We start from the raw sequence: 26,954 nt of genomic DNA on the forward strand, positions 1-26,954 counted from the left end.
ACTTACTGTGAGCAGCTCCATAGGAGAGCCACGAATGATTTTACCTCATATCAAAATAATCTGCCTCACTTATTCTAACTATTTTTAACTAATCCAAGCTTACGACATCTAGGTTTAAATATCCCAAATAGTATTCAGTGTTACTCTATGGCAGAGGTTCCCAAACTGGGGGGCTCAACAAGGTTATTGGGGGGGGGGGGGAGAAAGGGGGGCACAGAGAGGTGCCGGCTGTAACGCACCGACGGTTAATGCCTACAAATCGTATTTTCTCCATTGGTGGCGCTATAGCACTCCCCGCAACTCTCGCAGGCTGATTCCTGACTCTACTGTCTTCAAAACTCAGGCATCCCCTGCAAACAATTCCAGCTCACGGGCATTTCAATACGTCTCGGTTCAAATAGGTTTCATGCAGTTTTTAAAAAAAGTTGTTTTCCTTCAGTGGGGGTGCAGCATAAATTCTATTTGGAAGTGCTCATGAGTCCTGGGGTCCTCACTGCCGTAGAGAAATAAACAAAAAGAACATCCCACCCCAACTCTGCTTCAAAAATCTGTTTAAAGGTTCTTTGTCCCCGAGTTCTGCAGCTGTGAAACTAAGTTTTTAAAGCTGGGCATCAATCTTGTGTCACTTCTCTGGATCTTTTCCAAAACCCTTATATCACCTACCATACGAGGGGACCAAAACTGGACACTGTATTCAAAATAACAACAGAAAATGCTGGAAACACTCAGCAGGCCAGGCAGCATCCGTGGAGCGAGAAACAGAGTTAACGTTTCAGGTCTGGGGCCCTTCGTCAGAACTGGAAAAAGTTAGGGACACCTCCGTTCAGTCTGTAAGGGTGACCTCGAGCTTCTGGTCGCCTGTCACTTTAATTCTCCGCTCCACTCCCACTCTGACCTCCCTGTCCTCGGCCTTACACTGTTCCAATGAAGTTCAACGTAAGCTTGAGGAACAGCACCTCGTCTTTCTATTAGGCACTTTACAGCCTTCTGGACTCAACATTGAGTTCAACAATTTCAGACCATAACCGCTGCCCCCTTTTTTAAGGCGGCAGCTGTTGATTATTCTGCCATCCCCATTTGCAACATTTAATCTCAACTGCCTTCCACCCTGGCACAGACCGTCCCTTTAATTCCTTCCACCCCCTCCCCCGCCCTTTGCCTGCCCCTGCACCTGCTTAAAGCCTGTTACATCCCTAACTTTTTCCAGTTCTGACAAAGGGTCCCAGACCCGAAACGTTAACTCTGTTTCTCTCTCCACAGATGCTGCCTGGCCCGCTGAGTGTTTCCAGCATTTCCTGTTGTTATTTCAGATTTCCAGCATCCGCAGTATTTTGCTACAGTATTCCAAATGTTGTCTAACCAAGGACAAAATGGTGTGCTTTGTACTATATTGAATAGTCCTATTAATACAGCCTAATACCCACTGTCTTTTGGTTATGGCTTCTCGGCCTTGGCCGTGAACCTTTAGAGAATTATGAGCTGTAACACCAAGGTCCTTTTCTCTCTCAAATCAATTTCAGTTCTGTTCCATGCAAGTGTTAAATATACTTGGTGTTGTACCTACCCAAGAGCATAACACTGCACTTAATTGGATTAAATGTCATTTGCCAGAGTTTAGCCTATTCTCCCAGTGCATCTATATCTGCTTGCAGAAAATTGCTCTCCTCCACAGTCCTAACACTTGCACTAGTTTTCGTAACGTCAGCGAACTTGCGGATCATTCCACCAACATTTATATCTAGGTCATTTATGAATATAATAAAAGAACACCGCTCCCTACGGAACAGCACTGGTAACTGGCCTCCAAGTGGATCTACAACCATTAATAAGAACTTGTTGCCGACAGGAATGTAGCTAACTCTTCATCCATTGTGGCAACTTCCCACCTATTCCACAACGTTGTAGAGTAATCGGTTATGCGGTACCTCATCAAAGGCTCTCTGAAAATCCAAGTAGACAGTGTCTACTGGGATCCCCTCATCCACTAACCTAGTAACTTATTCAAAACAATTCGAGCAAATTAGTAAGGCACAACCTTCTTTTCGAGCTGAGCCTGACCCACCCACAAACAAATTCTGTTCATTTCAGCAAGCCCCAGATGAGTTAACAGCATGACTCGATTTAGTAATTCGCATCCCACGGTGTTACAAACTGAGGCAAGAAGTGCAGGTCCTGAGGTTGTGCTGCTGGAGCAATGCCACACCAACCTGGCATTACTGTGAACACCACACTGCATATCAGATAAACCTTGGAGAATGGGGACGGGACCGATTAATTTCTCAACATTGCTAATTGTATCACGATGAGTGCAAAAAAAAGTTTAAAGTGTCAGAAAATGTATACACTTATTCACAGAGAGTCCAATGTGATAAATGACCAGCGTCTACTGAACGCAGGTCAGTGAAAAGTTGCGTTGTGAGAAGTTCCATTTATTCTCACTTCTACTTTATTTTAAGTTGACTTTCTTCCCTTCCCTATTCTTGACTTCAGCATAACCGATGATGTGGTTTATGCATCACATACTCTCACCACAACTAAATGCATCACACTTAACCTGGTATCTGCTGCAGAGTCTTGCATCTTAAAGCAGCATATTTCAGACAGTGTTACTAAACCACAATTTTGCTGGCTGCTGGCAAGCCAAGCTAATTTAAATATATTAGCATCATCCACATGACGTCCAGCAGCACCCATGACGACAACTGAATGTGTGTAATGTCGGTCAGGTGGCTGAGCTTCGAGGAATCTCAGAAAACCTCAAGACCTCATTTAGCTGTACCAATGAACTCAACCGGGCTGGACAATGATCGCTGGCGAACATGGGAGGGATGAGTCAGTGCGGTAACAAGGCAGGATTCAAGAATGTGTGCGGTATAATGCTTACTGCCGCTCAGTTGAATGATCTTCAGAAGAAGCGGTCTTGGTAACAAAACTTATGCAGGGGAGAAAACCCAGCAGTTGAACAGTATGCCAAGGTTCCGCACCTCCCAGCTCAACTTGAGTTGGCAATCAGGGAGTGTGATGGAGTGAAGTCCAGTGGGCTACAGCTACTGGCGGCAGCCAAGAGAATGGTTACATTATTGCTGACAGGAAACAAAAGTAAGTTTGGGCTCATTCAGGTCTTATGTCAAACAAACAGCTGGAGAACGTAGCAACAGCTTTTGGATTGATAGACGAGGTAGCGTTGGGAGTCATCAGCCATTGGAGGGGCTGAATTAGCATTGCTGCAACAGGTAGGAGCAGAACCAAGAGACAGCCATGCCATGGAGATGGACTGTTAGAGGTGACATGTTAAAGGGGGATGGAATGGTTGGGTCAAGGGCACTGGATAAGCAAGTGGGGATGGGAAGAAACAGTGATTTGTGGTCACAGACACGCAGGATGTCGTTGTGATTTTGATCCGTGCAGTTTCAGTGCTATGGGCAGGCAGAAGCTGGATTGGAGGGGCTCGACAGCGAGCGTTAGCAGGAGTAGGTGTAATTGCAAAAGGACGACGTGTCCCAGGAATATGGAGAGAAAGAGACGAGAAAAAACGATTTATATTATTCTGTACTGAGATCCTGTCCTGTCTTTCTTCCCCACAAAATACATGTTTAGGCTTTTAGCTCCCCCAACGCCTACCCCAGGTCACATACCTCCCTGGCAGGGTAAATAGCCTGTTGAAGACCACCACACTTAGCTGGCCATCAGGAGGTGCATGGCAGCAAACCAATTGAGCCACATCCTCCAATTTCCCTTTCTTTGAGGTGAAACGCCAGCCTCAGTTCCCCATGCAGCAGCGCTAAAATCAGGAACTGAGTGGACCGAAGTTTAAACCTTCGTTCTGTGACACTGCATGCTAGTGCTCAATGGACAGCATCAGCACAAACCTCAACTACTTGGAACTTGAGTTCTCGACCATCATTTAATTTCTGATCTAACATAGTCCAGAAGATGACCACATTACAGGTGGGCTATCAATTTACCACCAAGACTGGAGTTACTGCAATGCACCAGGGCTCCTGCCAACTACTTTTTCCAAGTTTCTTTATCGTGGAATCTTGTAGAACTGGGGTGATGAGCGAACAGAAGACCTAACTGGTTTTTCATCGAGCAGCAGCCCTACCAAAGTCTAACAGATAACTTCATATTTTGTGACTGAATCATTCTAATGTCATCTGGGAGTTCTCTGACATAAACCTTTGGCAGGGAATGTTGAGGCACCTGCCATCATCACAAAGACATATTCAGCCAGGGACACAATCCAATTATAATTTTCTGTTACGTTGATTGGATTATTTCTGCTTCTTTCCAATTTCAAGAACTTTCTATAGCAAGGCATTGGGTGTTTCAGTATGGGTTTTTACTGTGCAGACAAGTGGCATCATAAACAATTAAACAGTAAACTTATCAGGAAGCACATCCAATGTTGCTGCCTGCTTTAGTCACATTGCTCAATTTGTGAACATATTAAATGTTAACCACATTTTTGTATTTGCATTTCACATATTTTTGACAAAGTAATATCTGGGACAGTTACAACAACAACAACAATATCTGGGACAGTTACAACAACAACAATATCTGGGACAGTTACAACATCATCATCTGGGACAGTTACAACAACACCTGGGACCGTTACAACAACATCTGGGACCGTTACAACAACAACATCTGGGACCGTTACAACAACAACACCTGGGACCGTTACAACAACATCTGGGACAGTTGCAACAACAACATCTGGGACAGTTACAACAACATCTGGGACAGTTACAACACCACCATCTGGAACAGTTACAACAACAATATCTGGGACAGTTACAACAACAATATCTGGGACAGTTACAACAAAAATAATATCTGGGACAGTTACAACAATATCTGGGACAGTTACAACAACATCTGGGACAGTTACAACAACAATATCTGGGACAGTTACAACAACAATATCTGGGACAGTTACAACAACAATATCTGGGACAGTTACAACAAAAATATCTGGGACAGTTACAACAACAATATCTGGGACAGTTACAACAACAATAATATCTGGGACAGTTACAACAACATCTGGGACAGTTACAACAACAATATCTGGGACAGTTACAACAACATCTGGGACAGTTACAACAACAATATCTGGGACAGTTACAACAACAATATCTGGGACTGTTACAACAACATCTGGGACAGTTACAACAACATCTGGGACAGTTACAACAACATCTGGGACAGTTACAACAATATCTGGGACAGTTACAACAATATCTGGGACAGTTACAACAACAATATCTGGGACAGTTACAACAACATCTGGGACAGTTACAACAACATCTGGGACAGTTACAACAACATCTGGGACAGTTACAACAACATCTGGGACAGTTACAACAACATCTGGGACAGTTACAACAACATCTGGGACAGTTACAACAACATCTGGGACAGTTACAACAACAATATCTGGGACAGTTACAACAACAATATCTGGGACTGTTACAACAACAATATCTGGGACAGTTACAACAACAATATCTGGGACAGTTACAACATCATCTGGGACAGTTACAACATCATCTGGGACAGTTACAACAACAATATCTGGGACTGTTACAACAACAATATCTGGGACAGTTACAACATCATCATCTGGGACAGTTACAACAACATCTGGGACCGTTACAACAACGTGTATTTATATAGCACCTTTAACAAAGTAAAACGCCCCAAGGCGCTGCACAGGAGTATTGTAAGACAAAAAATTTGACACCGAGCCACAGAAGGATAAATTAAGGCAGGTGACTGGTCACAGAGGCAGGTTCTAAGGAGCGTCTTAAAGGAGGAAAGAGAGGTAGCGAGGCGGAGAGGTTTAGGCAGGGAATTCCAGAGCTTAGGGCCTAGGCAACAAGAGGCACGGCCACCAATGGTTGACCGATTATAATCAGGGATGCTCAAAGAGGGCAGAATTAGAGGAGTGCAGATATCTCGGGGTGTTGTGGGGCTGGAGGGAAATTACAGAGATAGGAAGGGGTGAGGCCATGGAGGGATTTGAAAAGGATGAGAATTTTGAAATCGAGGCGCTGCTTAACCGGGAGCCAACGTAGATGGCAACAAGAATTCCCTTAAAAAAACACTTCTGAAAGAATCTCAAAATGTGCAGACAAGTGAGCAATTTAAAATATGTCCATGACTCCAACTACTGGATCCATTTACAAATTAGTACAGCACCCCTACCAATCAGGAATGGCATTTAATAGTGCTGTAGTACACTCTGAGCACATGGGAACCAGAAATGGGCTTCTGTTACTTAATTTACCTAATAGAATGTGTTCCAGCCAAATCATTTGAATTTTCCACTAAATTCCAGCTTACCTGCATCATCTAGTTTGATGCTTCAGTGGACAATCAAGTGATTTTACTTTTTTTTTTTAAATGATAAGTAATTTTACATTGTTGCCTAATTCTAGAACAGACAGTTCAATGTGCACCTGAAGCCAGGTGTCCCAGCATCAAACACAGCTAAATCAAGGGCTAGTCTTTCAGGCTAATTAGAAATAAGACAATGTAAAGGGTAGCTCTGTGGCATTAATGTTCTACCATAAGTGCCCAGCATCATGGTGTAGACAGAGGGACACAGGATCCATCACCCACTCTGCGGATTCCACATCTCGGCTTGAGCGGAGGCCAGGTGTGTTCGGCGGTGGTGAGGAGGTCAACTAATCTATGTTAGGCAGCAAAAGGTGATGGTAGAACAACTGAGCTCCTGCTGCCAATGGCACTCTCATCAATGTTAAAATATTATCCAGGAACGCAAAGACAAAGAAAAGCAGTAAGCCACATCCACAGCGTCCAACTCAAGTCAATCCATTTCTTCAAAACCAATTCAACTGAAAACAATTTCTAAAAAAATTCTCACCTCGTCAGGAACCATCACCAGTGGATACTTGTCCTCGGACAGAAAGTTGAAGAGGCACCACAGCCTGAAGGCGTCATGGTTAGAAATAGTGCAGTTTCCATTCTTGTCGTGTTTGTAGTTCTTCTTAGCAGATAAAGTCCAGCAGAGTTCATCAAAGTTTTCTTTGACAAAGGCACCTTCCTCAACCTGAGTAAGACAGGTACTCAGTGTTTACATCTGGTGGCTACAACCAGTCACACATTCTGAAACCAAATTTCCTTTCACACAATATTAACAAAGGGAAAGCCAAGTCCTCTGCCTCCTCAACCAGCTCGCTGACCCACATGCCCAAGTAAGATTAGACTTTCTTGTACTTGGTCAGGACTGGCACAATTGACCCATCAAAAGATTACATTCTATTATCTGTATATTTTATACATTCAGCAATACATCATTTTTCTTCTGGATTATTTTTCTAGAATTTTAATTACCATTTCAAAAATAAAAGTACTACCAAATTTGAAACACCCTGACTGAATCGGAATGTTAACTGCAAATAATGGTGATTGAAGTTGGTAGCAAATTTTCAAATACATTTTGCAGCCATGTTTCTGGCTGCTTGACCCCATGATGGGTCATTAAAAAAAATTCCAGTGCTCATTTGAGGGAAAGTTTCCTCAAAGACGTCTAAGGGGCAAAACTTCTGTCCTTGGTGTGGTATTTGACCCCGAGATGAGCTTCCGACCACTTATCCGCGCCATCACTAAGACCGCCTATTTCCACTTCCGTAACATCGCCCGACTCTGCCCCTGCCTCAGCTCATCTGCTGCTGAAACCCTCATCCATGCCTTTATTACCTCTGGACTTGACCATTCCAACGCATTCCTGGCCGACCTCCCATCTTCCACCCTCCATAAACTTGAGGTCATCCAAAACACGGCTGCCCGTGTCCTAACTCGCACCAAGTCCCGTCCACCCATCACCCTGTGCTCGCTGATCTACACTGGCTCCTGGTTAAGCAACGCCTCAATTTTAAAATTCTCATCCTTGCTTTCAAATCCCTCCATGGCCTCGCCCCTTTCCATCTTTCTAACCACCTCCAGCCCCACAACCCTCCTCCAATACTGGCCTCTTGCGCATCCCGATTTTAATTTGCCGGCCGTGCCTGCAGCTGCCGAGGCCCAAAGCTCTGGAATTCCCTCCCTAAACCTCTCTGCCTCTCTTTCCTCCTTTAAAACACTCCTACCTCTACCTCTTTGACCAAGCTTTTGGTCATCTGCCCTAATATCTCATGTGGCTCGGTGTGAAATTTTGTTTGATAATGCTCCTGTGAAGCACCTTGAGACGTTTTACTACATTAAAGGCGCTATATAAATGCAAGTTGTTGTCGTTGTTGATGTTCTCCCATTACAAGGCAAATGATGGGACAGGAACTCCCTAATCCGGAGTTCCCACATCTGCTTCAGAGTCAGGACCTGGCTTTTGTCTAGGCCAGTGCACTGACAGAGTGGAGGCGTATCGGCCTTCATAAGGGTGCACGTGGGCCCCATTGTGGTCCTGCTCCTGGCCAGTCAGGGTCCCTGAAGATCCCCAATTTTTTAATAAATTGTCAGGAGATTGGCCCCCTTGCCAAGGAAGCTGAAGATATAATGAGATGGGTCGAATGCTGGGCCTGGGCAACTGCCTCTCCACTAGCAGGTGGGCACCAGAGATGTGCCCAAAATGGCAGCGAGTACACAAGCCCCATTGAAGCAGGTGCCCACCTGTTGGCACCGCTAACTCCAGCAGGATCAGCACGGAAGGGCACCATCAGGATTTCAACCTATAAACCCTTCAGGGCTCTGTTGCTTTCTGCTTCCCACAAGTGATCACTGGAAGTTTTGTTTTTTAAATGCTGTATCCGAGGTTATGCAGCAACAAACATGGCCAGGAAATGTGTTAGTTATGGTAAAGCTAACTCGAATCGCAGCTGAAATATGATGAAATAACGTGTTCAAGACAGCTACAGGAAAAGTATCTCAAAGACTCAACGGGGGTCTTTTTAAGGTCGGGTGATGGTGGAACACGGGCGATATCGAAGTAGCGGCCCACTATACACCACGCACAATGTTCCTTTCCATTGAAAGTCAACGGAAGGGAAAATCAGGCGAGGCGTATAACGCCTGGCCAATTCGATATCGCCCATTCTACGCTATCGCCCAATCTTAAAATTATTCCCTACCAAACAAAAAGAAAAGTGCCCTTAATTTTAAATGAATCCAAGTATCCACCCACTCATGTTCGCAACATAGCATCTGTGGTACTAGGAACATAGGAACAGGAGGAGGTCATTTAGCCCCTCAATGAGATCATGGCTGATCTGCGACCTAACTCTTTGGCTCATATCCCTTAATACCTCTGGTTAACAGAAGTCTATCAATCTCAGATTTAAAATTAACAATTGACCCAGCAGCAACTGCTGTTTGCGGATGAGAGTTCCACACTTCTACCACCCTTTGCGTGTAGAATCAGCTCTAATTTTTAGGCTATGTCCCCTAGTCCTAGACTCCCCAACCAGCAGAAATAGTTTCTCTCTAATTACCTATCAGTTCCTCTTAATATCTTGAAAACTTCGATTAAATCATCCCTTAATTTTCTAAATTCCAGGGAATACACCCTAGCTTGTGTAATCTCACCTCGTAATTTAACCCTTGGAGTCCGGTTATCATTCTGGTAAACCTACGCTGCACTCCCTCCAAGGCCAATATATCCTTCCTAAGGTGTGGTGCCCAGAACGGCTCACAGTACTCCAGGCGTGATCTCACCAGGGTTCTGTGTAGCTGCAGCATAATTTCTAACCTCTTATATTCTAGTCCTCTAGATATAAAGGCCAGTATTCCATTAGCCTGTTTGATCATTTTGTTCATGACATTTTAATGATCTATGTACATGAACCCCCAAGACTCTTTGGACCTCTACTGCTTCCAGCTTTTCACCATTTAGAAAGTACCCCGTTCTATCCTTTTTAGGTCCAAAGTGATAACTCACTAGGCAAGCGTGAGGTTATCTGCCTGCCACTGTTCACTGGTTTAATTTCTATACACCACAAATCCTTGAAATACATCTTCCACCAATCACATCCCAGCTTCATAATAAGGTTCTATTTTTGTTCTTTCATGTTTTAATTTCAGGATTTAATGTAAAACATTCTTTTCAGATCTTAAAGTTGTCATTTTATTCTTTTTGGTTTGTTGCAGGAGGTATCAGTAAACCACTGCAAAATGTATGTGAAGATTGCACTGATATATTTTTACCCAAATAGGTCATTCTGTATTTTTTTTACTAATTTAATTCCAGTCATACCAATATAAACCAAAATCACTTTCCTGTAAATAAAGTGGGTCTACTATTTGAATTTGGCATTATAATACATTTTCACCTTAAAAATAACACAATCAGAACTGAATTCCTTTAACCTGACAATAGAGAATACATTTCAAATCAGATTTTGGAGTGACCATGCATTCTGGTCAACTCAAACTTCCTTTACTTCTCCACAGCAGCCACAAGCTGCTAAATGCAGCCTGAATGAATGCACAAGTCTGAAAAAGAAACTTCTCCCCAACCACAGTCTCTGCAGCAAACTAACAGAAGATCTACTTGCAATGGATGCAAGTAGAGAAGGTTCAACAGTTCTTAACCAGGCTCGGTATCTCACCGTGCATTTTCTGTGTCTGGCGGATCAAGTAGATGAAGACCTGCCAGAGATGGAACGCATGGTGAGATATCTAGCCTGGCCGAGAACTGGTGAACCTTCTCTCAACCGTGGCGAATAACCATGAGAATGGAACCTGTTACAATCAGGTTGTGAGGAAATGTGCTCTATTGCCTATGTTACTGGACCAACGAACTATGTCTCTTCCATACTGGCCCAGATTTTGCTGTAGCAGTGCTTCTAACGGCGTTTGCGGTTAGTTAGACTTGCGCTTGGAGTCCAGGTATCATTCTGGTAAACCTACGCTGCACTCCCTCCAAGGCCAATATATCCTTCCTAAGGTGTGGTGCCCAGAACTGCTCACAGTACTCCAGGCGTAATCTAACTCCAAGTTTCTTTTTCAGACTTGTGCATTCATTCAGGCTGCATTTAGCAGCTAGTGGCTGCTGTGGAGAAGTAAAGGAAGTTTGAGTTGACCAGAATGCATGGTCACTCCAAAATCTGATTTGAAATGTATTCTCTATCGTCAGCTTTTCACATTTTTCGTGTGGCAAGTTGCTGAAAGTGCGAGCTGATATCGTCGCAGCGAGGGAAACAGGGCATCTGGGACCAGAGTGATCAGGGCATGTAACTGTATCCCCTTAACCAATGAGATTGAAGGATTGGGAAATAAACAGAGGAACGACAGAGAAGGAAATGTAAGCTAGAGTGGGTGAATTCAATATCAAATCAGGGACAGAAAGAGAAAGAAAGAGGGAAATAAAAATTGGATTGAGAGAAAGGAAAAGTTAAATAAAATGTAATTTTAAATTTGACATTTAAAAAATCTCCAATAACAATAAATAACTGAAGGAATGAGACTCCACGCTTTTAATAGTTAATTTTCAGTGCCAGAGAGGTTGCTTGGCAGTAATTAACAGTTATGTTGTTAAAAGGATACTTGCGCTTGTAGTGACAAGACTTAACTTTCTCTGGTGAATTTAGTCCTATCTACCGCGCAAATATCCCAACAGCACGACATTCAATGGTGAGATGCCGTTTCCGCAAAGCTAACGGCCGAGGTGCACAACTCGGACAGCAACTTTTGGGTATTGGCATTTAACCGCGCATCTGCCCCTTGCCTGAAGTTGCTGTATAATTTCCGCTTAAATAATGACGAGCGCCATTAGCTTCACCATTACTTTGACAGCAAAATCTGGGCTATTATTTCTACGAAATTTCATCAATGTCAAAGGAGCTCGTTCCAGAGACTTGAGGAGGGCAGCTGCCTCTAAATAATGAGCCAACAGTGCCAAATGTGGGAAAGAATGTAGCCACTCCCAACGTTCATCATTAATCCAATGGCGCCAGAGGCAGATTCATGCTACCATGGAATATGGTCAATGCAGTATTAATTGGCCCTCCTCCAGGTGAGTTAAGTTTGTGGGTTTTGGGACAAAATTATTTGGCACTTGGAAAAATATATGGGTTAATAAAGGAAAGCCAGTACAGATTTGTTAAAGGCAAATCATGTTTGACTAACTTGATTGAGTTCTTTGATGAAGTAACAGAGAGGGTGATGAGGGTGGTGCGGTTGATGTTATGTATATGGTCTTTCAAAAGGTGTTTAAAGTACCACATAATAGACTTATTAGCAAAACTGAAGCACATGGGATTAAAGGGGCAGTGGCTGCATGGATATGAAATTGGCTAAGGGACAGAAAGCAGAAAGTAATGGTGAACGTTGTTTTTCAGACTGGAGGGAATTGTGCAATGGTGTCCCCCAGGGGTCGGTGTTGGGACCACTGCTCTTTTTGATATATATTAATGACCTGGACTTGGGTACACCGGGCATCATTTCAAAGTTTGCACATGACATGAAACTCGGAAATGTACTAAAGTGAGGAGGAACAGACTTCAGGAGGACACAGACTGGTGAAATGGGCAGACACATGGCAGATGAAATTTAATGCAGAGAAGTGTGAAGTGATTCATTTTGGTAGGAGGAATAAGGAGAGGCAATATGAAGTAAATTATACAATTTTAAAGGGGGTGCAGGAACAGCAAGACTGGAGGGTGTACGTACACAAGTCTTTGAAGGTGGCAGGATAAGTTGAGAAGGCTGTTAAAAGGCATACAGGATTCTTGGCTTTATAATTAGAGGCAGAGGACAAAAGCAAGGAAGTTATTTTAAACCTTTATAAAATACTGGTTAGGCCTCAGCTGAAGTATTGTGTCCAATTCTGGGCATCACACTTTAGGAAGGATGTCAAGACCTTAGAGAGGGTGCGGAGGAGATTTACTAGAATGGTACCAGGGGTGAAAGACTTCAGTTACATGGAGAGACTGGGGTTGTTCTCCTTGGAGCAGAGGTTCAGGGGAGATTTGATAGAGGTGTTCAAAATCATGAATGGTTTTGATAGAGTAAATAAAGAGACATTGTTTCCAGTGGCAGGAGGGTCGGTAACCAGAGGACACAGATTTCAGGTAATTGGCAAAAAAGAGACGACATGAGGAAAAAAAATTTACACAAAGTTGTTATGATCTGGAATGCACTGCCTGAACGGGTGGTGGAAGCAGATTTAAAATAACTTTCAAAAGGGCATTGGATAAATACTTGAAGGGGATTAATTTGTACTGCTATGAGGAAAGAGCAGGGAAGTGGGATGAACTGGATAGCTCTTCAAAGAGCCAGCACAGGCATGATGGGCCAAATGGCCTCCAGTGCCGTGTGATTCTATGGTTCTATGAAATGGCCTCCCATTCCTCGTCCAAGATTTCAACACCTATTTCACCTTCCTCCACTACACAACGCATGATGTTGAAACAAGGTGTGCAACAAATTACCCTCACAAAAGAAAGTGGCTAAAAATGACTCCAAAGTTGACATGTCTAAAAATGCCTGAAGGGAGATCTCGGGTGTTGACAAGAAATAACAGATTTGGACCTATCAAAAGAGAGGGAATGTAGGAGCAAACAGATTCCCTTGCACCAGATACAAGCTATGTAAGGCCTACCTCAGACCATCTATGAAAGCTGTTGTAACAGAGACTAGCTCTGGGTTCTCCCACAAAGGGAGCAAGTAGGTTGACCTCATGAAAAATGGAAGTACTGGCAGATGCCCTGCCAAAAATGCATGACTGTGTTCACCTATAGGGTGTGACCTTGCAGAGATAGGGAGTATAAAACACGCCACAAAGGATATATGAGAGAGAGTGTGTGAGAAAACCTCCTACATCCCTGTCCAGGGATATATGTCCAAATGGGAAGTACCATTGACAATAGATTGAAGCTGAGCTGCCCAGTAATAAACGGGGAGGATGTGCAGCCCCCACTGGATCTAATCGGTGAATAGCTGCCAGCCCACATAAATTGTGATGTCTGGCAATTAAATGTGGTTCTGCATACTGGCAACATTTGGAGCAAATAGAGAAACCTGGGAAGAACATCAATTTAAGAACACAGATCCTCCCAGAATGGGAAAGAGGAAGATGAACCGAATGGGCTTGGTCTTCAAGGATTGAAGGTGTTATAGACACCCAGCAAAAATGAAATAGATCAACAAATTCTTCAGGGCATAATGTAGCCAGAAAAACAGGCAAGGTGATGACTAATGTGCATGAACACTACATGAACTAATGAGTATTATCCTCCATCTTATAACCTCAGCTGTGTGGACATCCAGGGATCCCAAAATTTTTTTTAAAAAAAAGAGATTATGGTCAAACTCCTGGCACCAAAAGCAACCAAGCACAATGCCAATGCTGCAACCACAGGAGACTATTTAACATTCAGTTGTGTGAAGAGGACACCATACACAATCAAATCCACCCTATTGGGAGTCCTCCCGAGAGCCAGCACACGTCAGTCAGTCAAAGGTCACTCCTTCACAGCCCAAAAGTAAAAAATAGTAAAAATTAGGGAAGCAAAATCCCCTACTACCAGAAAAGGAGCAGTCAGGCTAGAGAAACAAAAACAAGACAGGAACCAAATAGACCTCCCACTCAGTTTCCAAGAACAGACATGAGGGCAGTAAGGTATCTTGGGGTAGAGTTTCCATTTTGGGCACAATTGCCGATTCCGGCCCAAATTCCGCCTTTTTTGAAGTGTTTCTCCCGCCCCCCCCCCCCCCGAGTTTCCACTCACTCATTTTCGTATTGTCGAATGCAAAATCTGCGATGAGCCATGGCAATCGGGCAGCAATTTAAAAAGTAATTTTTTTTTTTTTTTTTTAATTGCGCTTTAAAAATATTCCTTGATATATTTAAAAACAGTAACTTGGTAAAGTTTGATTAATTTGAGTAACATGATCTTAAATTACTGAAAATGACTTGTAAAAAATGGGCAAGGCTATTTTCTAGTTAGATTGGGTACAGTAGTTAGTTCCTTAGTAATTTTAAAATTACGTTCAAAACCTTTTAAAAACGTATTTATTAGTGTTCTTGCGCCCAAAAGATCCAGCTTAATTTTGGAGCCTCCTCGAAGGCCTACAAACGAATGCAATTAGCGGAAACTCCCAACGGTGATTAATTCATCCTGGGGGCGGGGCCTGCTTCTGACACATGGGCTGGATTTTGCCAGCCCTGGGGAGGCGGGTTTGGAGGCGAGACTGCCGGGAAAATGGCAGAATCGTGCCATCGTCCCAGGAGGCGGGTAGCTGACCCGCGCCGGGTCCCGTCTCCTGGACGCGGGAAGGGGATTAGAGCCACTTAATTACCTGTTAACAGGCAGTTAAGAGGATTATCCCCATTTTTCCACCAGAGGTGCGGGCTTCCCGACGTCGGGGAAACCCCCAGGGTCACCGAGGTGAGCAGTGGGTCTGCAGGGGTCGGAGGGGTCCAAACGTGCGCTGTGAAGGTAAGTGATGAGTGCAAGTGTGGAGAGGTAAGTATGTAAGGTGAGTGGAAAGTGATAGAAAATGTTTACTTATCTTTGTTTCTTCTTGCAGGCTTCAACAGTTGGGGATGTGGAGACTCTCGCATCTCACCGGCAGAGATGACAGACGGCTGCTGCATTCTCCAATGCAACAACCATCTGATTTGTGCTCTCAAAAGAGGTTTGATGAGCCTTGAATACAAGGACTCATCAAACAACATAGAATGTCAGTGTTTGACAGCTTCAGAGAGCTGGCAAACGATGACAATTCATCTGTCAAAAATTTGACAGATGAAACGTCATACACTGACGTTCTCTGTAACCGGCTTCCCCTTAATTAGCCTGCTAAGCCCGCTGGGCGGGCTTAACAAGGTCAATCAAGGGAAAATAGCATGGGTTAGCCACAAGTCGACGGAGGCGGGACTGAAACACGACAAGTAGTTATAAAAATTATATATTTTTTTTAAGTTTGTTTGATATTTTAGCTTCTACCTTAATCCCATAGGTATACCCCAATCTTTATTTCACTCTCTGTAAAATTTATAAAAAGTGAAGGATAATCAGTGCACTTTACTTCCTGGTTTGCTGTCTGAGAGAATTTGTCAATGTGATTGGCTGCTTAGCCTGCTTGATGATATCATTGTTGCTGGACGCCAGAGATCCCCTAGAGTTGGTACCAGAATCAAACTAACGTCGGGAAAGGTGAAATCCACGCCAGAGAGATCGCTAGATCTTTGTGGACAGCTTTCTTCGAGCTTTCAGCAATGAGCACCGGCACTTCGCCGCTGACCGCAAAATCCGAGCCATTATTTATATCGCCATCAGCGCCAGAACTCATTTGACCATCCTGTCTGTCACTCTTGAAATGCCCCCGAGATTCAGCAGGTTCTGGTCCAATCAGTTCTTGTGCCGACAGTAATTTACTAAACTTGTGAGTGGGCATCTTTCCTTTTACACAATATATGGAAAAATTAGATTTTTTTGTACATTTTTAATGCTGATTGTAATAAGAGCAGAATTACAAAAATTAAGATCCCCAATTCACAGTATTCGGTTACCTCTAGGCTTGACTATTCCAACTCCTGGCTGGCCTCCATAAACTTGAGACCATCCAAAACCGTGTCCTAACTCGCACCAAGTCCTGTTCACTCATCACCCCCCATGCTCGCTGAGCTACATTGGCTCCTGCTTAAGCTTCAATTTTAAAACTCTCATCCTTGTTTTCAAATCCCTCCATGGCCTTGCCCCTCCCTATCTCTGTAACCTCCTCCAGCTCCACAACAACACCCCCCCCCCCCCACCCCCGAGAGATCTGCGCTTCTCTAATTCTGGGCTCTTGAGCATCCCTGATTATAATCGCTCCACCACTGGTGGCCGTGCCGTCAGCTGCCTAGGCCCTAAGCTCTGGAATTCCCTGCCTACCTCTCTTTCCTCCTTTAAGATGCTCCTTAAAACCTACCTCTTTAACCAAGCTTTTGGTCACCTGCCCTAATATCGCCGTATGTGGCTCGGTGTCAGATTTTGTTTTATAACGCTCCTGTGAAGCGCCTTGGGACTTTTTACTACATTAAAGGCACGATATAAATACAAGTTGTTGTTATTAACTTTTTAACTCTCAAAATCTGGTTGTATTTTTGACTTGGATGTGGTAGTGTTAATGGAGCCCATCAATGTTTCCTGTATATATATTACCATCTGAATTTTCAACTGTGCAATTAATCTCAAAACTCTGGGACTTGTAGAGCAAATGATTAAGAAATGGCAAGGGAATGGCAACTCATAGTTATCTACTTTTTAAAACTCATACATTTGAATTAATTTTTGTGCATCTTGATCTGAGGGACGTTCGTGTGAGGAATGCAGCATTTTTTTTAAAATGTAGCCACCTAAGATCAGCATCCAGTAGTCCTGGATTGGACATGTTATAACCAGATGTTGTGTGGAGTTCCCTATATTCAGCCTCACCATTGTGCCTGATTTCTAATCCCAGAACAGCACCTATCACAATACAAGTGTGAATGTTTTCACTTCCCTGGCCAGCTTTCCTCGGTGAGGTTATTAGTTTAAGTCCAGTTTATTTTGAAATGTAGACAGTTTTGTATTGCGTAATGTAGCCAACAAGGTGACTAGGTTAAGAAACTCATAAAAGCGGTGTTCAACTAATCCTGCTGGCAAAGAAAAACTTTAGCCTCATCAACAACAAAAAAACCTTTCCAAAATATTTTAATTCCACAGAAGCCTGTACATTTCATGAGAAAATCAGTAGATGTCCTGGGGGATAGGTAATGGTCCACCACCCGAGGGAGCTTAAAAGAGAGAAAAAGTAAAGAAAAAATCAAGGGGGGGGGGGGGGCGGTGAGAGAGAAAAGGGGAAAAAATGGCAACTTCAATTTTGAAAGGGTTAAAAGACAAATTAACCCAATACCGAGGAATAAAAATATATTACTGTTAGATTTAGCAATTGGAGGAATGGTAAACAAACACTTACCCCCTTCTCTTTAATTAACTTGGATAACTCAATGATGCAAGAGACATCTAAAATTAGTACAACACTGGATACAGAACTGTTTGGAAGGGGGAACAACTAGTGGATGACCTGTTCTTGATGTCTCTCCTGAACAAGGTTCCTTGCCAAGAAATCTTTCAGAATTACCTCTGGCCTAGCAGATCGCTTACCATTAGTGTCTGAGCTGCTGGCATCAGAAACTACAGCTCAATTAGTGTTTTGGACACAGGCAGAACGTAAGGTTGATCCTGTTAACAGGTGTAAGGCTGATACACTGAAGCTACTTCGCATCACTTCCTCTTTTATAAATATCCAATCACGAAGAGTGGAATTTTGCAACTTTGTTACGTTCAAGCACGACTGCATAAAGATGTGCTTTAGGAAAAATGTTTTTAAAATTACAACAGACCTCTATGTACCCAAGGAAATGATGGAAAGGAACTCCGAGAGTATTGTTCTGAAGGGGGGGGGGGGGGGGGGGCGGCGGTGGGGGAAGCGACATAATTTACATGTAGCTTCTGACACCAACTTTTGGATCAATTTAACTGAAAACTGATTAAAATCACTTTGAAAAACATCTAGGGTTAGATTTTCATCTGGGCCTGTTTTTGGTCTTAGACTCAGCAGTGTGCGACTGAAGCAAAAAGAAAGAAAGAAAGACTTGCATTTATATAGCGCCTTTCATGCCCACCGACGTCTCAAAGCACTTTACAGCCAAAGTACTTTTTTTGAAGTGTTGTCACTGTTGTAATGTGGGAAACGCAGCAGCCAATTTGCACACAGCAAGGTCCCACAAACAGCAATGTGGTAATGATCAGATACTCTGTTTTAGTGATGTTGGTTGAGGGATAAATATTGGCCGGGACACTGGGGATAACTCTCCTGCTCTTCTTTGAAATAGTGCCATGGGGTCTTTCACGTCCAACTGAGAGAGCGGACGGGGCCTCGGTTTAACGTCTCATCCGAAAGACGGCACCTCCGACAGTGCAACACTCCCTCAGCACTGCACTGGAGTGTCAGCCTAGATTTTTGTGCTCAAGTCTCTGGAGTGGGACTTGAACCCACAACCTTCTGACTCGGAAGTGAGTGCATTACCCACTGAGCCACAGCTGACACTGGACCAAGGATTGCTGAAAATTGGCCTCATCTACATATTCGGGGCGAGCTGCCGGTGTTAATCATGGCTCCACGGGCTATCTTGCCCAAGGGAAGATTTCAATTTCAGGCCACCTTACTCGCTGGTAACAGCCTTCAGACAGGTCCCGAGAGGGAAGTTGGGACAGGCTGCCGGGGGGGAAATTGCGACACTTGTGGAGTTGGGGGGAGCGCTCCTGTTCCTCCTGCTTCACAGGAAAGGATTTTTTTTTAATGTTTTGAATCTTACCTTTTATTAGCACCCTGTGGTGTGTTAAACCCCTAATTAACATATTCAATGGGCCCAATGCCTGTTTTAGGAGTGGGACCAACAACCATGGAGATTGGGTGCAGGCTGTCCCACTGCTAAATTGGTATGCTTTGCGCTCATTTTATGCCCAAAAAACAGGCCCAACATATACCAACTTCTACACCCTAGCCTCCACTCTATGCTTCCCCAGAATGAGAGAGAGAGCAGGATTCATAAGAATATTAGGCAAAGTCAAGGATATGAAAAAGACTATTTGGCTCATGTGGAGTACTCAACCCACCTGGCCTAACATCCAACTGCATTTCATACGTCTTTAATATCGTTAATTCAACTACCTTACCTGGTAGATTACAAACTTATCATCTTTTGAGTAAAGAAAAGTTTTCTAATAGCTGTTTTAAATTTATTTTATAATTTAAATTTATGTCCTCTGGGCTGACTGACCTCACTTAACGAAGTAATATTCTGGCTTCATCTTACCCTCACCATTAAATATTTACATTGTGGCGGAGCCACTAAGGGACTCCAATCAATTGTATATAATTCCCTTTAATAATATGTTGGCTGCAGCCTGAGTCTGTATCTTTGTTTTCACTGTTTATATGTACAGAGCGCGATCACTTTAATAGCGCGGGCAAACGCGATGAGCCACGGGACCGCCCTGGCAGTCCTCGTGGTGCCTCCGAACTGACTAGACCTATATTCGATGTTCTCCTGTAGTTATCTGTTAAACTCTGTTACTTTTCATTAAACCTCATTTATTTGATCGCCTGAGTGGACCTCAGTCTTTTGGATAGGAACTAGACATTCCTACATTGGTGACCCCGACTTTTGCGAACGGTTTTCGCAGAAGTTACCGAACATGGAATCGAACGCCGTTGCTTTAAAGCTACCACAGTTCTGGGAGCAACAGCCAGCCGCGTGGTTCATCCAGGCTGAAGCCCATTTCGCCATCAGGAACATCGTTGCGGATCAGACCCGTTACTATCACGTGGTCTCCACCCTCGACAGCGCCACAGCCTCGCGGATCGTCAGCCTGCTTGGTAATCCACCAGAAGATCGCAAATATGATATGATAAAGGCGCAGTTGTTACAGGTCTTCGGGCTCACGAAGTCGGAGCGCGCCCGCCGGCTGCTCAATATGCCCGGCCTTGGGGACTCCAAGCCGTCCGAGCTCATGAGCCAAATGCTCACGCTCCTGGGCTCCGAACCGGAATGCTTCCTCTTCAGGGAGCTATTCCTCAGCCAGCTACCGGAGCAAGTTCAAGCTGCCCTAGCCAGGTCGGAAGTCACCGACTGCGCAGAGCTGGCTGCCGATGCGGACAAGATCTTCGCGGTGACACAGCAGTACTGCGCGGCCATCCCCCATGGACGCCGCTCCAGCCCCTCAACCTGCGGGGTTGTGCTTCTACCACGCCCGTTTTGGCGCGAAAGCAAGATGCTGCCGCCCTCCCTGCAGCTTTTCACTCAAAAAAAAAAACAGCAGCCACCCTGTCGAAAGAGGAACGGTTACAATGAGCGCCCCGCGGCTGCGATGGCAATCAGTAATTCGGGAAAACTCCTTTTCATCAACGATTCCCTATCTGGTCGACATTTCCTTTGCGACACCGGGGCGCAGTATAGCATCCTACCCACGTCCAATCTTGATCTACAAGTTGGGGGGCACGGCCCCTCCCTCCAGGCGGCTAATGGCGGGGCCATTAGGACCTTCGGAAGCCGGCGGGTCTAGGTGTGCTTCGGCGGCCAGCGGTTTTACTGGGATTTCATCACGGCCAAAGTCTCTCAAGCCATCCTCGGGGCGAATTTTTTGTGCGCCAACGGCCTCCTGGTGGATGTACGGCACCGCTGGTTGATCAATGCGGCCACTTTTCACTCCATCCCGTGCTACCGCGGTAACACCGTGGCGGGCACGGTCTCCTGTGCGTCCCCACCTCCGGGTGACTTCACTCGCCTCCTCGGAGATTTCCCAGACCTGACCAGACCCACTTTCTCTTCCACGGCCACGAAACATGGTGTCGAACATCACATCACCACTACTGGCACCCCGGTCTACGCACGGGCCCGTCGCCGCGAACCTGGCAAGCTCGCAGCTGCGAAAGCGGAGTTCGACACGATGGGGCGGCTTGGGATTATTCGCCAGTCGAATAGTCCCTGGTCTTCACCTCTCCACATTGTTCCGAAACCTGGCGGCGGATGGCGGCCTTGCGGCGACTACCGACGCCTGAACGACGCCACTACTCCTGATCGGTACCCGATCCCCCATATTCAGGATTTCTCTGCACATTTGGCGGGAAATACCATTTTTTCAAAAGTCGACCTTGTCCGTGGTTACCACCAGGTCCCTGTACACCCGCAAGATGTCCCGAAAACTGCAGTCATCACCCCATTCGGCCTGTTTGAATTTCTGCGGATGCCGTTTGGATTGAAGAACACTGCACAGGCTTTCCAGCGCTTGATGGACTCCGTGCTTCGGGACCTCAAGTTTCTATTCGTCTACCTCGACGACATCCTCATCGCTAGCCCTAATAAAGAGGAGCACATCTGCCATTTGCGCACCCTCTTTAGACGCCTCAGTCAACACGGCCAAGTGCCAGTTCGGCCTGCAGCAGATTGATTTTTTGGGCCATCGCATCACATCAGATGGCGCAATTCCCCTGCAATCGAAGGTGGAGGCTGTTACTTCGTTCCCGCGCCCGCAGTCCGTCAAGGCCCTGCAGGAGTTCCTCGGGATGGTTAATTTTTATCACCGGTTCGTCCCTAATGCAGCTCTGCTCATGCAGCCTCTGTACGAGGCCCTCAAGGGCAAGTCCGGCAAGGATCCGATCAGCTGGACGGTCGAAATGGACCGGGCGTTCGTCGACACAAAAGGCGCTTTAGCCAACGCAACCATGCTGGCACACCTGCTGCCAGGTGCCACCATCGCCCTTACCACCGACGCGTCAGACTACGCCATCGGCGCAGTGTAGGAACAGTGGGTGCATGGGACGTGGCAACCGCTGGCGTTTTTCAGCCGTCAACTGCGGCGAAACGAATGAAAGTACAGCACGTTTGACCGGGAGTTGCGGGCCCTTTTTCTGGCCATCCGCCATTTCCGGTTCTTGCTAGAAGGACCAACGTTCGCTATGGCCAAGACCGCCGAACTGTGGTCAGCTCGGCAACAACATCAGCTGACGTTTATCTCAGAATTCACCACTGACATTCAGCACGTGTCCGGTAAGGACAACCTGGTGGTAGATTGCCTCTCCCGCGCGACCGTTCATGCAGTCCAGCTCGGCATCGACTATGCCCTCATGGCTGCGGATCAAGCCTCGGATCCAGAGGTCCAAGCTTACAGAACCAACCCCTCTAGCCTCCAAGCGGCTGACATCAAATTCCATGCCGCGGGCACTATGCTACTCTGCGACGTCTCCGTAGGAGATCCTCGCCCTATCGTCCCGGTTGCCTGGCGCCGAAAAGTTTTTGACGCCATACACGGGTTGTCGCACCCTGGCATGAAGGCCTCGCAACAGTTGATGTCGTCCAAATTCGTGTGGCGGGGCATGCACATGGATGTTCGTGACTGGGCCAACACCTGCATGGTCTGCCAAAAGGCCAAGGTGCAGCGTCACGTCAAGGCTCCATTGGCCACTTTCGCCGTTCCGGAACGTCGGTTTGATCATGTGCATGTGGACCTGGTGGGGCCACTTCCGCCTTCGCACGGGTTTACTCATCTTCTTACAATGGTGGACCGCACCACTCGATGGCCGGAGGCGGTTCCTCTGTCTTCCACCACTTCCACGGACGTCGCTAGGGCATTCATTTCCTCTTGGGTCGCCCGCTTCGGGGTACCGGCAGACATCTCGTCTGATCGTGGGCCGCAGTTTTCTTCGGAGCTCTGGAACGCTGTGGCTCAGGGGCTCGGCGTCAAGCTACATTGCACCACTGCCTACCATCCACAGGCAAACGGCCTGTGCGAACAATTCCACAGGTCGCTCAAAGCCGCACTGCGAGCCAGCCTTCAAGGCATGGGCTGGGTGGACAGGCTTCCATGGGTCCTTTTGCGTCTTCATACGGCACCTAAAGAAGATCATCAATCGTCCTCAGCGGAGCTCATGTATGGCCAGCCGCTACGCGTACCAGGGGATTTCCTTCCCTCTCCAACAGAGCCATGGTCCGCGTCCCAGCAGCTCATCAGCCACCAGGAGGCAGACAGAAGTTTCGCTCCAGTGCCTACGTCACATCGCGGCTTGCAGAGCTCCCACGTCCCAGCTGAGCTGAAGAATGCCGACTATGTGTTTATCCACCACGACGCTCATCGGGACCCGCTCAAACCCCCTTACACTGGTCCTTTCCGTGTGATAGAGCCGGGAGACAAATCTTTTTCGGTCGATGTTGGAGGTAAACCGGACCACATTTCGGTTGACCAGTTGAAGCCTGCTCACTTGGACCTTGACCGCCCAGTCGAGATCACACAACCGCCAAAACGTGGCCGACCGCCCACAGTCGCCGTGCCAGATCAAATGCAACCGCCCGCCAGCTCGCCCGCCGTTCATCAGCTTCCACTTCAAGGCTACAGAAGTCGATCTGACAGGCTGGTCAGGCCTCCACGCCGTTTTACTTTTGCTATTAAAGACAATTCTGGGGGGGCGCATGTGGCGGAGCCACTAAGGGTCTCCAATCAATTGTATATAATTCCCTTTAATAATATGTTGGCTGCAGCCGGAGTCTGTATCTTTGTTTTCACTGTTTATATGTACAGAGCGCGATCACTTTAATAGCGCGGGCAAACGCGATGACGTCAGCCACGGGACCGCCCTGGCAGTCCTCGTGGAGCCGCCGAACTGACTAGACCTATATTCGATGTTCTCCTGTAGTTATCCGTTAAACTCTGTTACTTTTCATTAAACCTCGTTTATTTGATCGCCTGAGTGGACCTCAGTCTTTTGGATAGGAACTAGACATTCCTACAACATAATGTACCATGCAGGGGAATTGTAGACATGAAGCCATGTTGTTCCATTCTGTGGCAGAATACATCAGTCCCAAAATATAAAAAGGAGACCTGAGGATACTAAAGAAATACTTCTGGTTCTGTCAGTTGCCCAGATTCCGCCTCAGAGTCAGCTTCAATTACCTGCCCCCCAGGTTCAAATATTTCAGCACAATCAACTCTATTCAAGGAGTACTTATAAGGATATACTCATCAGGAAAGGCTGAACAGGCTGGGGCTCTTTTCTCTAGAAAAGAGAAGGCTGAGGGGTGATCTGATAGAAGCCTTTAAGATAATGAAAGGGTTTGATAGGGTAGACGAAGAGAAAATGTTTCCACTTGTGGGGGAATCCAAAACTAGAGGTCATAAATATAAGATAGTCACTAATAAATCCAACAGGGAATTCAGGAGAAACGTCTTCACCCAAAGAGTAGTAAGAATGTGGAACACGCTACCACAGGTAGTAGCTAAGGCAAATAGCATAGTTGAATTTAAGGGAAGCTAGATAAGCACGAGGGAGAAAGGAATAGAAGGATCTGCTGATAGGGTGAGGTGAAGTAGGGTGGGAGGAGGTACGTGTGGAGCATAAACACCGGCACAGACCAGTTGGGCCCAGTGGCTGGTTTCTGTGCTGTAGACGCGATGGAAGGTTCAAATATTTCTGCACAATGAGCTCCATTCAAGGAGCTGGGAAAAAAATCAAGCCTCAAACATTTCATGCTCAGAACCCAGCTTATAATTTTGAACACCTCAAACTAACAACCTACACTTGTTTGAAAAATGGCAACGTTGATTCCAACCTCACAGAGCGAAGAGAGTATCAGGTATAGAACACGATACAAGTTGCCGCTTGTTTCGGGTCAACAACACATTCAGTCAAGAAATTCCGATGATGTCATCCACTGCAAATGCCTAGCTCAAGAAGTGCAGCAGAACTGAAAGAGCTGCCCCGAATAGGTTAAAACACTGTTCTTCTCCTTCTAGGACCCAGAGTCATATCAAACTGCGTATCTGAAAATAATGACCTGGATAAGCCAAGATTTCCTTCAGTTGAATGTTGGCAAAATCAAGACCATCAATATCTTCTCTGACTCCTGTCCAAACGTCAATGCCTCTGGACTCAACTTCATCAACCTGCCATTTCAAGCCGAGTCTTCTTCTTCCCTACTTTCAAAACCCTCTTTAAATTCCTCAAGTTTGGCTGTGTTTCAGTTCCCATTCTAGCCTCTCCACTTATTTTCCCTACTCTCATGCTTAGTGTCCACCATATCCTTTTTCTCCCTATTGTAAAGTGCTCAGACATCTTCCTGAAGAGTATCATGCGAATGCTAATCACGGTCACTCTAAGTTAGCTCATCGAAGTACGAGGTCTGAAATGGTCAATGTAAATTAGACAGGTAACCATCAAGTTTTGCAATGCTCTTGCCAGCAGACGAGCTAAGAGTTGATGAAAAGTGCTGAGCGAGTTGGATTGCTAGGATATACATCCATCAGTAACCACTCTGCCTCTTCATCACTCAGCTACGCTACAGTGCAATAAACTGCATTTCTATCGCATCACCAATACGCCATTCAAATGCAGACATAAGGTGAACTGTTTGAGATGGGCTATTGAAAACCATTGTCTAGTCAAAAGATGGGTAAGAATTTAGAAAGTATTGGGTAGGCAAATTATCAAACATGACTGTACATTTCCTCCTTACCTCCATTTTTCCCAAGCATTTTAGCTGAAATGCAGCTGTATAACACTAAATGCAACAGAAAAGTGCTTTTATAGTAACACTAAAAATCTGAGTTACATATAGCCCACAATTATATGGAGGCAATTTAAATAAAAAGCAATTAAAATGAATAGCCCACGTAGTGTGGGAAGTATTTACTCGAAGTCCAGAGATCACCATTAAGTCTGGACTGACATCCGGGCTTCCCTAGGCAGTGAGTGTGCTAGTCTTGGCCATGTCACCCAAGAAAGCTGCTCACAGGAGGATCCCCTCCTGCAGTGCTCAACCGCACTATGTAAGCACAGTGACACTACAATCACAGACTTGGCTTCCTACCCTCCTGGATTCAGAGCATTAAAAGAACCCAAAATCATAATGCTAAACAGAAAGAGAGAGAAAAGGAAGACATGCACACAGCATATAGCTAAGTAAGGATTACCTTATCAAGGATGTATTTATTGAGATATGGCATATAGCCCTGGCTGGAGACAGGCCCATCATCGTCATCTCTGAAATGCTCTTCAAGCGCCACTGGGTCATGCGGGATGTGCAAGACCGTACACAGATTATGAGACAAGACCTAGAGAACAGAAACAAGCACAAAGTTACTAACTTCCTTTCAAAATCTCAAATTATACGCAGTATACTCAGTCGTGCTCTGTCAAGTTCTGTATCCATTTCCTTACAAGTCCTGTCAGACAGCCAGAGTGAAATACTATCCTACACAATTATAAACTTGTAGTGTGTACATTTCCGCCCCACCCATTCCAATTACGCCATATTGCTAACCTGTAAACAATCCTCAAAACCTGTGCAATGATGAGCAGTGTGTAGAACCGGCCCTTTAAAATAGTGTCAGCTCTATTTCAGTTACAGAGAGTTTTCTCTCTCAGAAGTCGGTATCTATGTACTGCTTTCTGTGATTCAC

General features: G+C 45.4%; 1 protein-coding gene across 4 annotated transcripts in view; it reads right to left on the reverse strand.

Moving 5' to 3' along the window:
• The window catches only part of LOC147105284 (differentially expressed in FDCP 6 homolog), a 200,855-nt gene that overhangs the window by 101,865 nt on the left and 72,036 nt on the right, over positions 1-26,954 (reverse strand). For 3 of the 4 annotated variants that reach the window (XM_086011477.1, XM_086011479.1, XM_086011480.1), the window contains exons 2-3: positions 26,466-26,606; positions 6,899-7,084 (exon numbers count right to left, since the gene is read on the reverse strand). In XM_086011477.1, coding sequence (XP_085867603.1) covers positions 6,899-7,084; positions 26,466-26,606 — 327 coding nt within the window. The remainder of the gene's footprint in view (positions 1-6,898; positions 7,085-26,465; positions 26,607-26,954) is intronic. The other variant, XM_086011478.1, reaches the window with a different exon arrangement.

Source organism: Somniosus microcephalus, chromosome 18 (assembly GCF_052327205.1).
Source record: "Somniosus microcephalus isolate GS21.2 chromosome 18, FLI_Smic_1.0, whole genome shotgun sequence".
In the NCBI taxonomy this organism is placed as follows: Eukaryota; Metazoa; Chordata; class Chondrichthyes; order Squaliformes; family Somniosidae; genus Somniosus; species Somniosus microcephalus.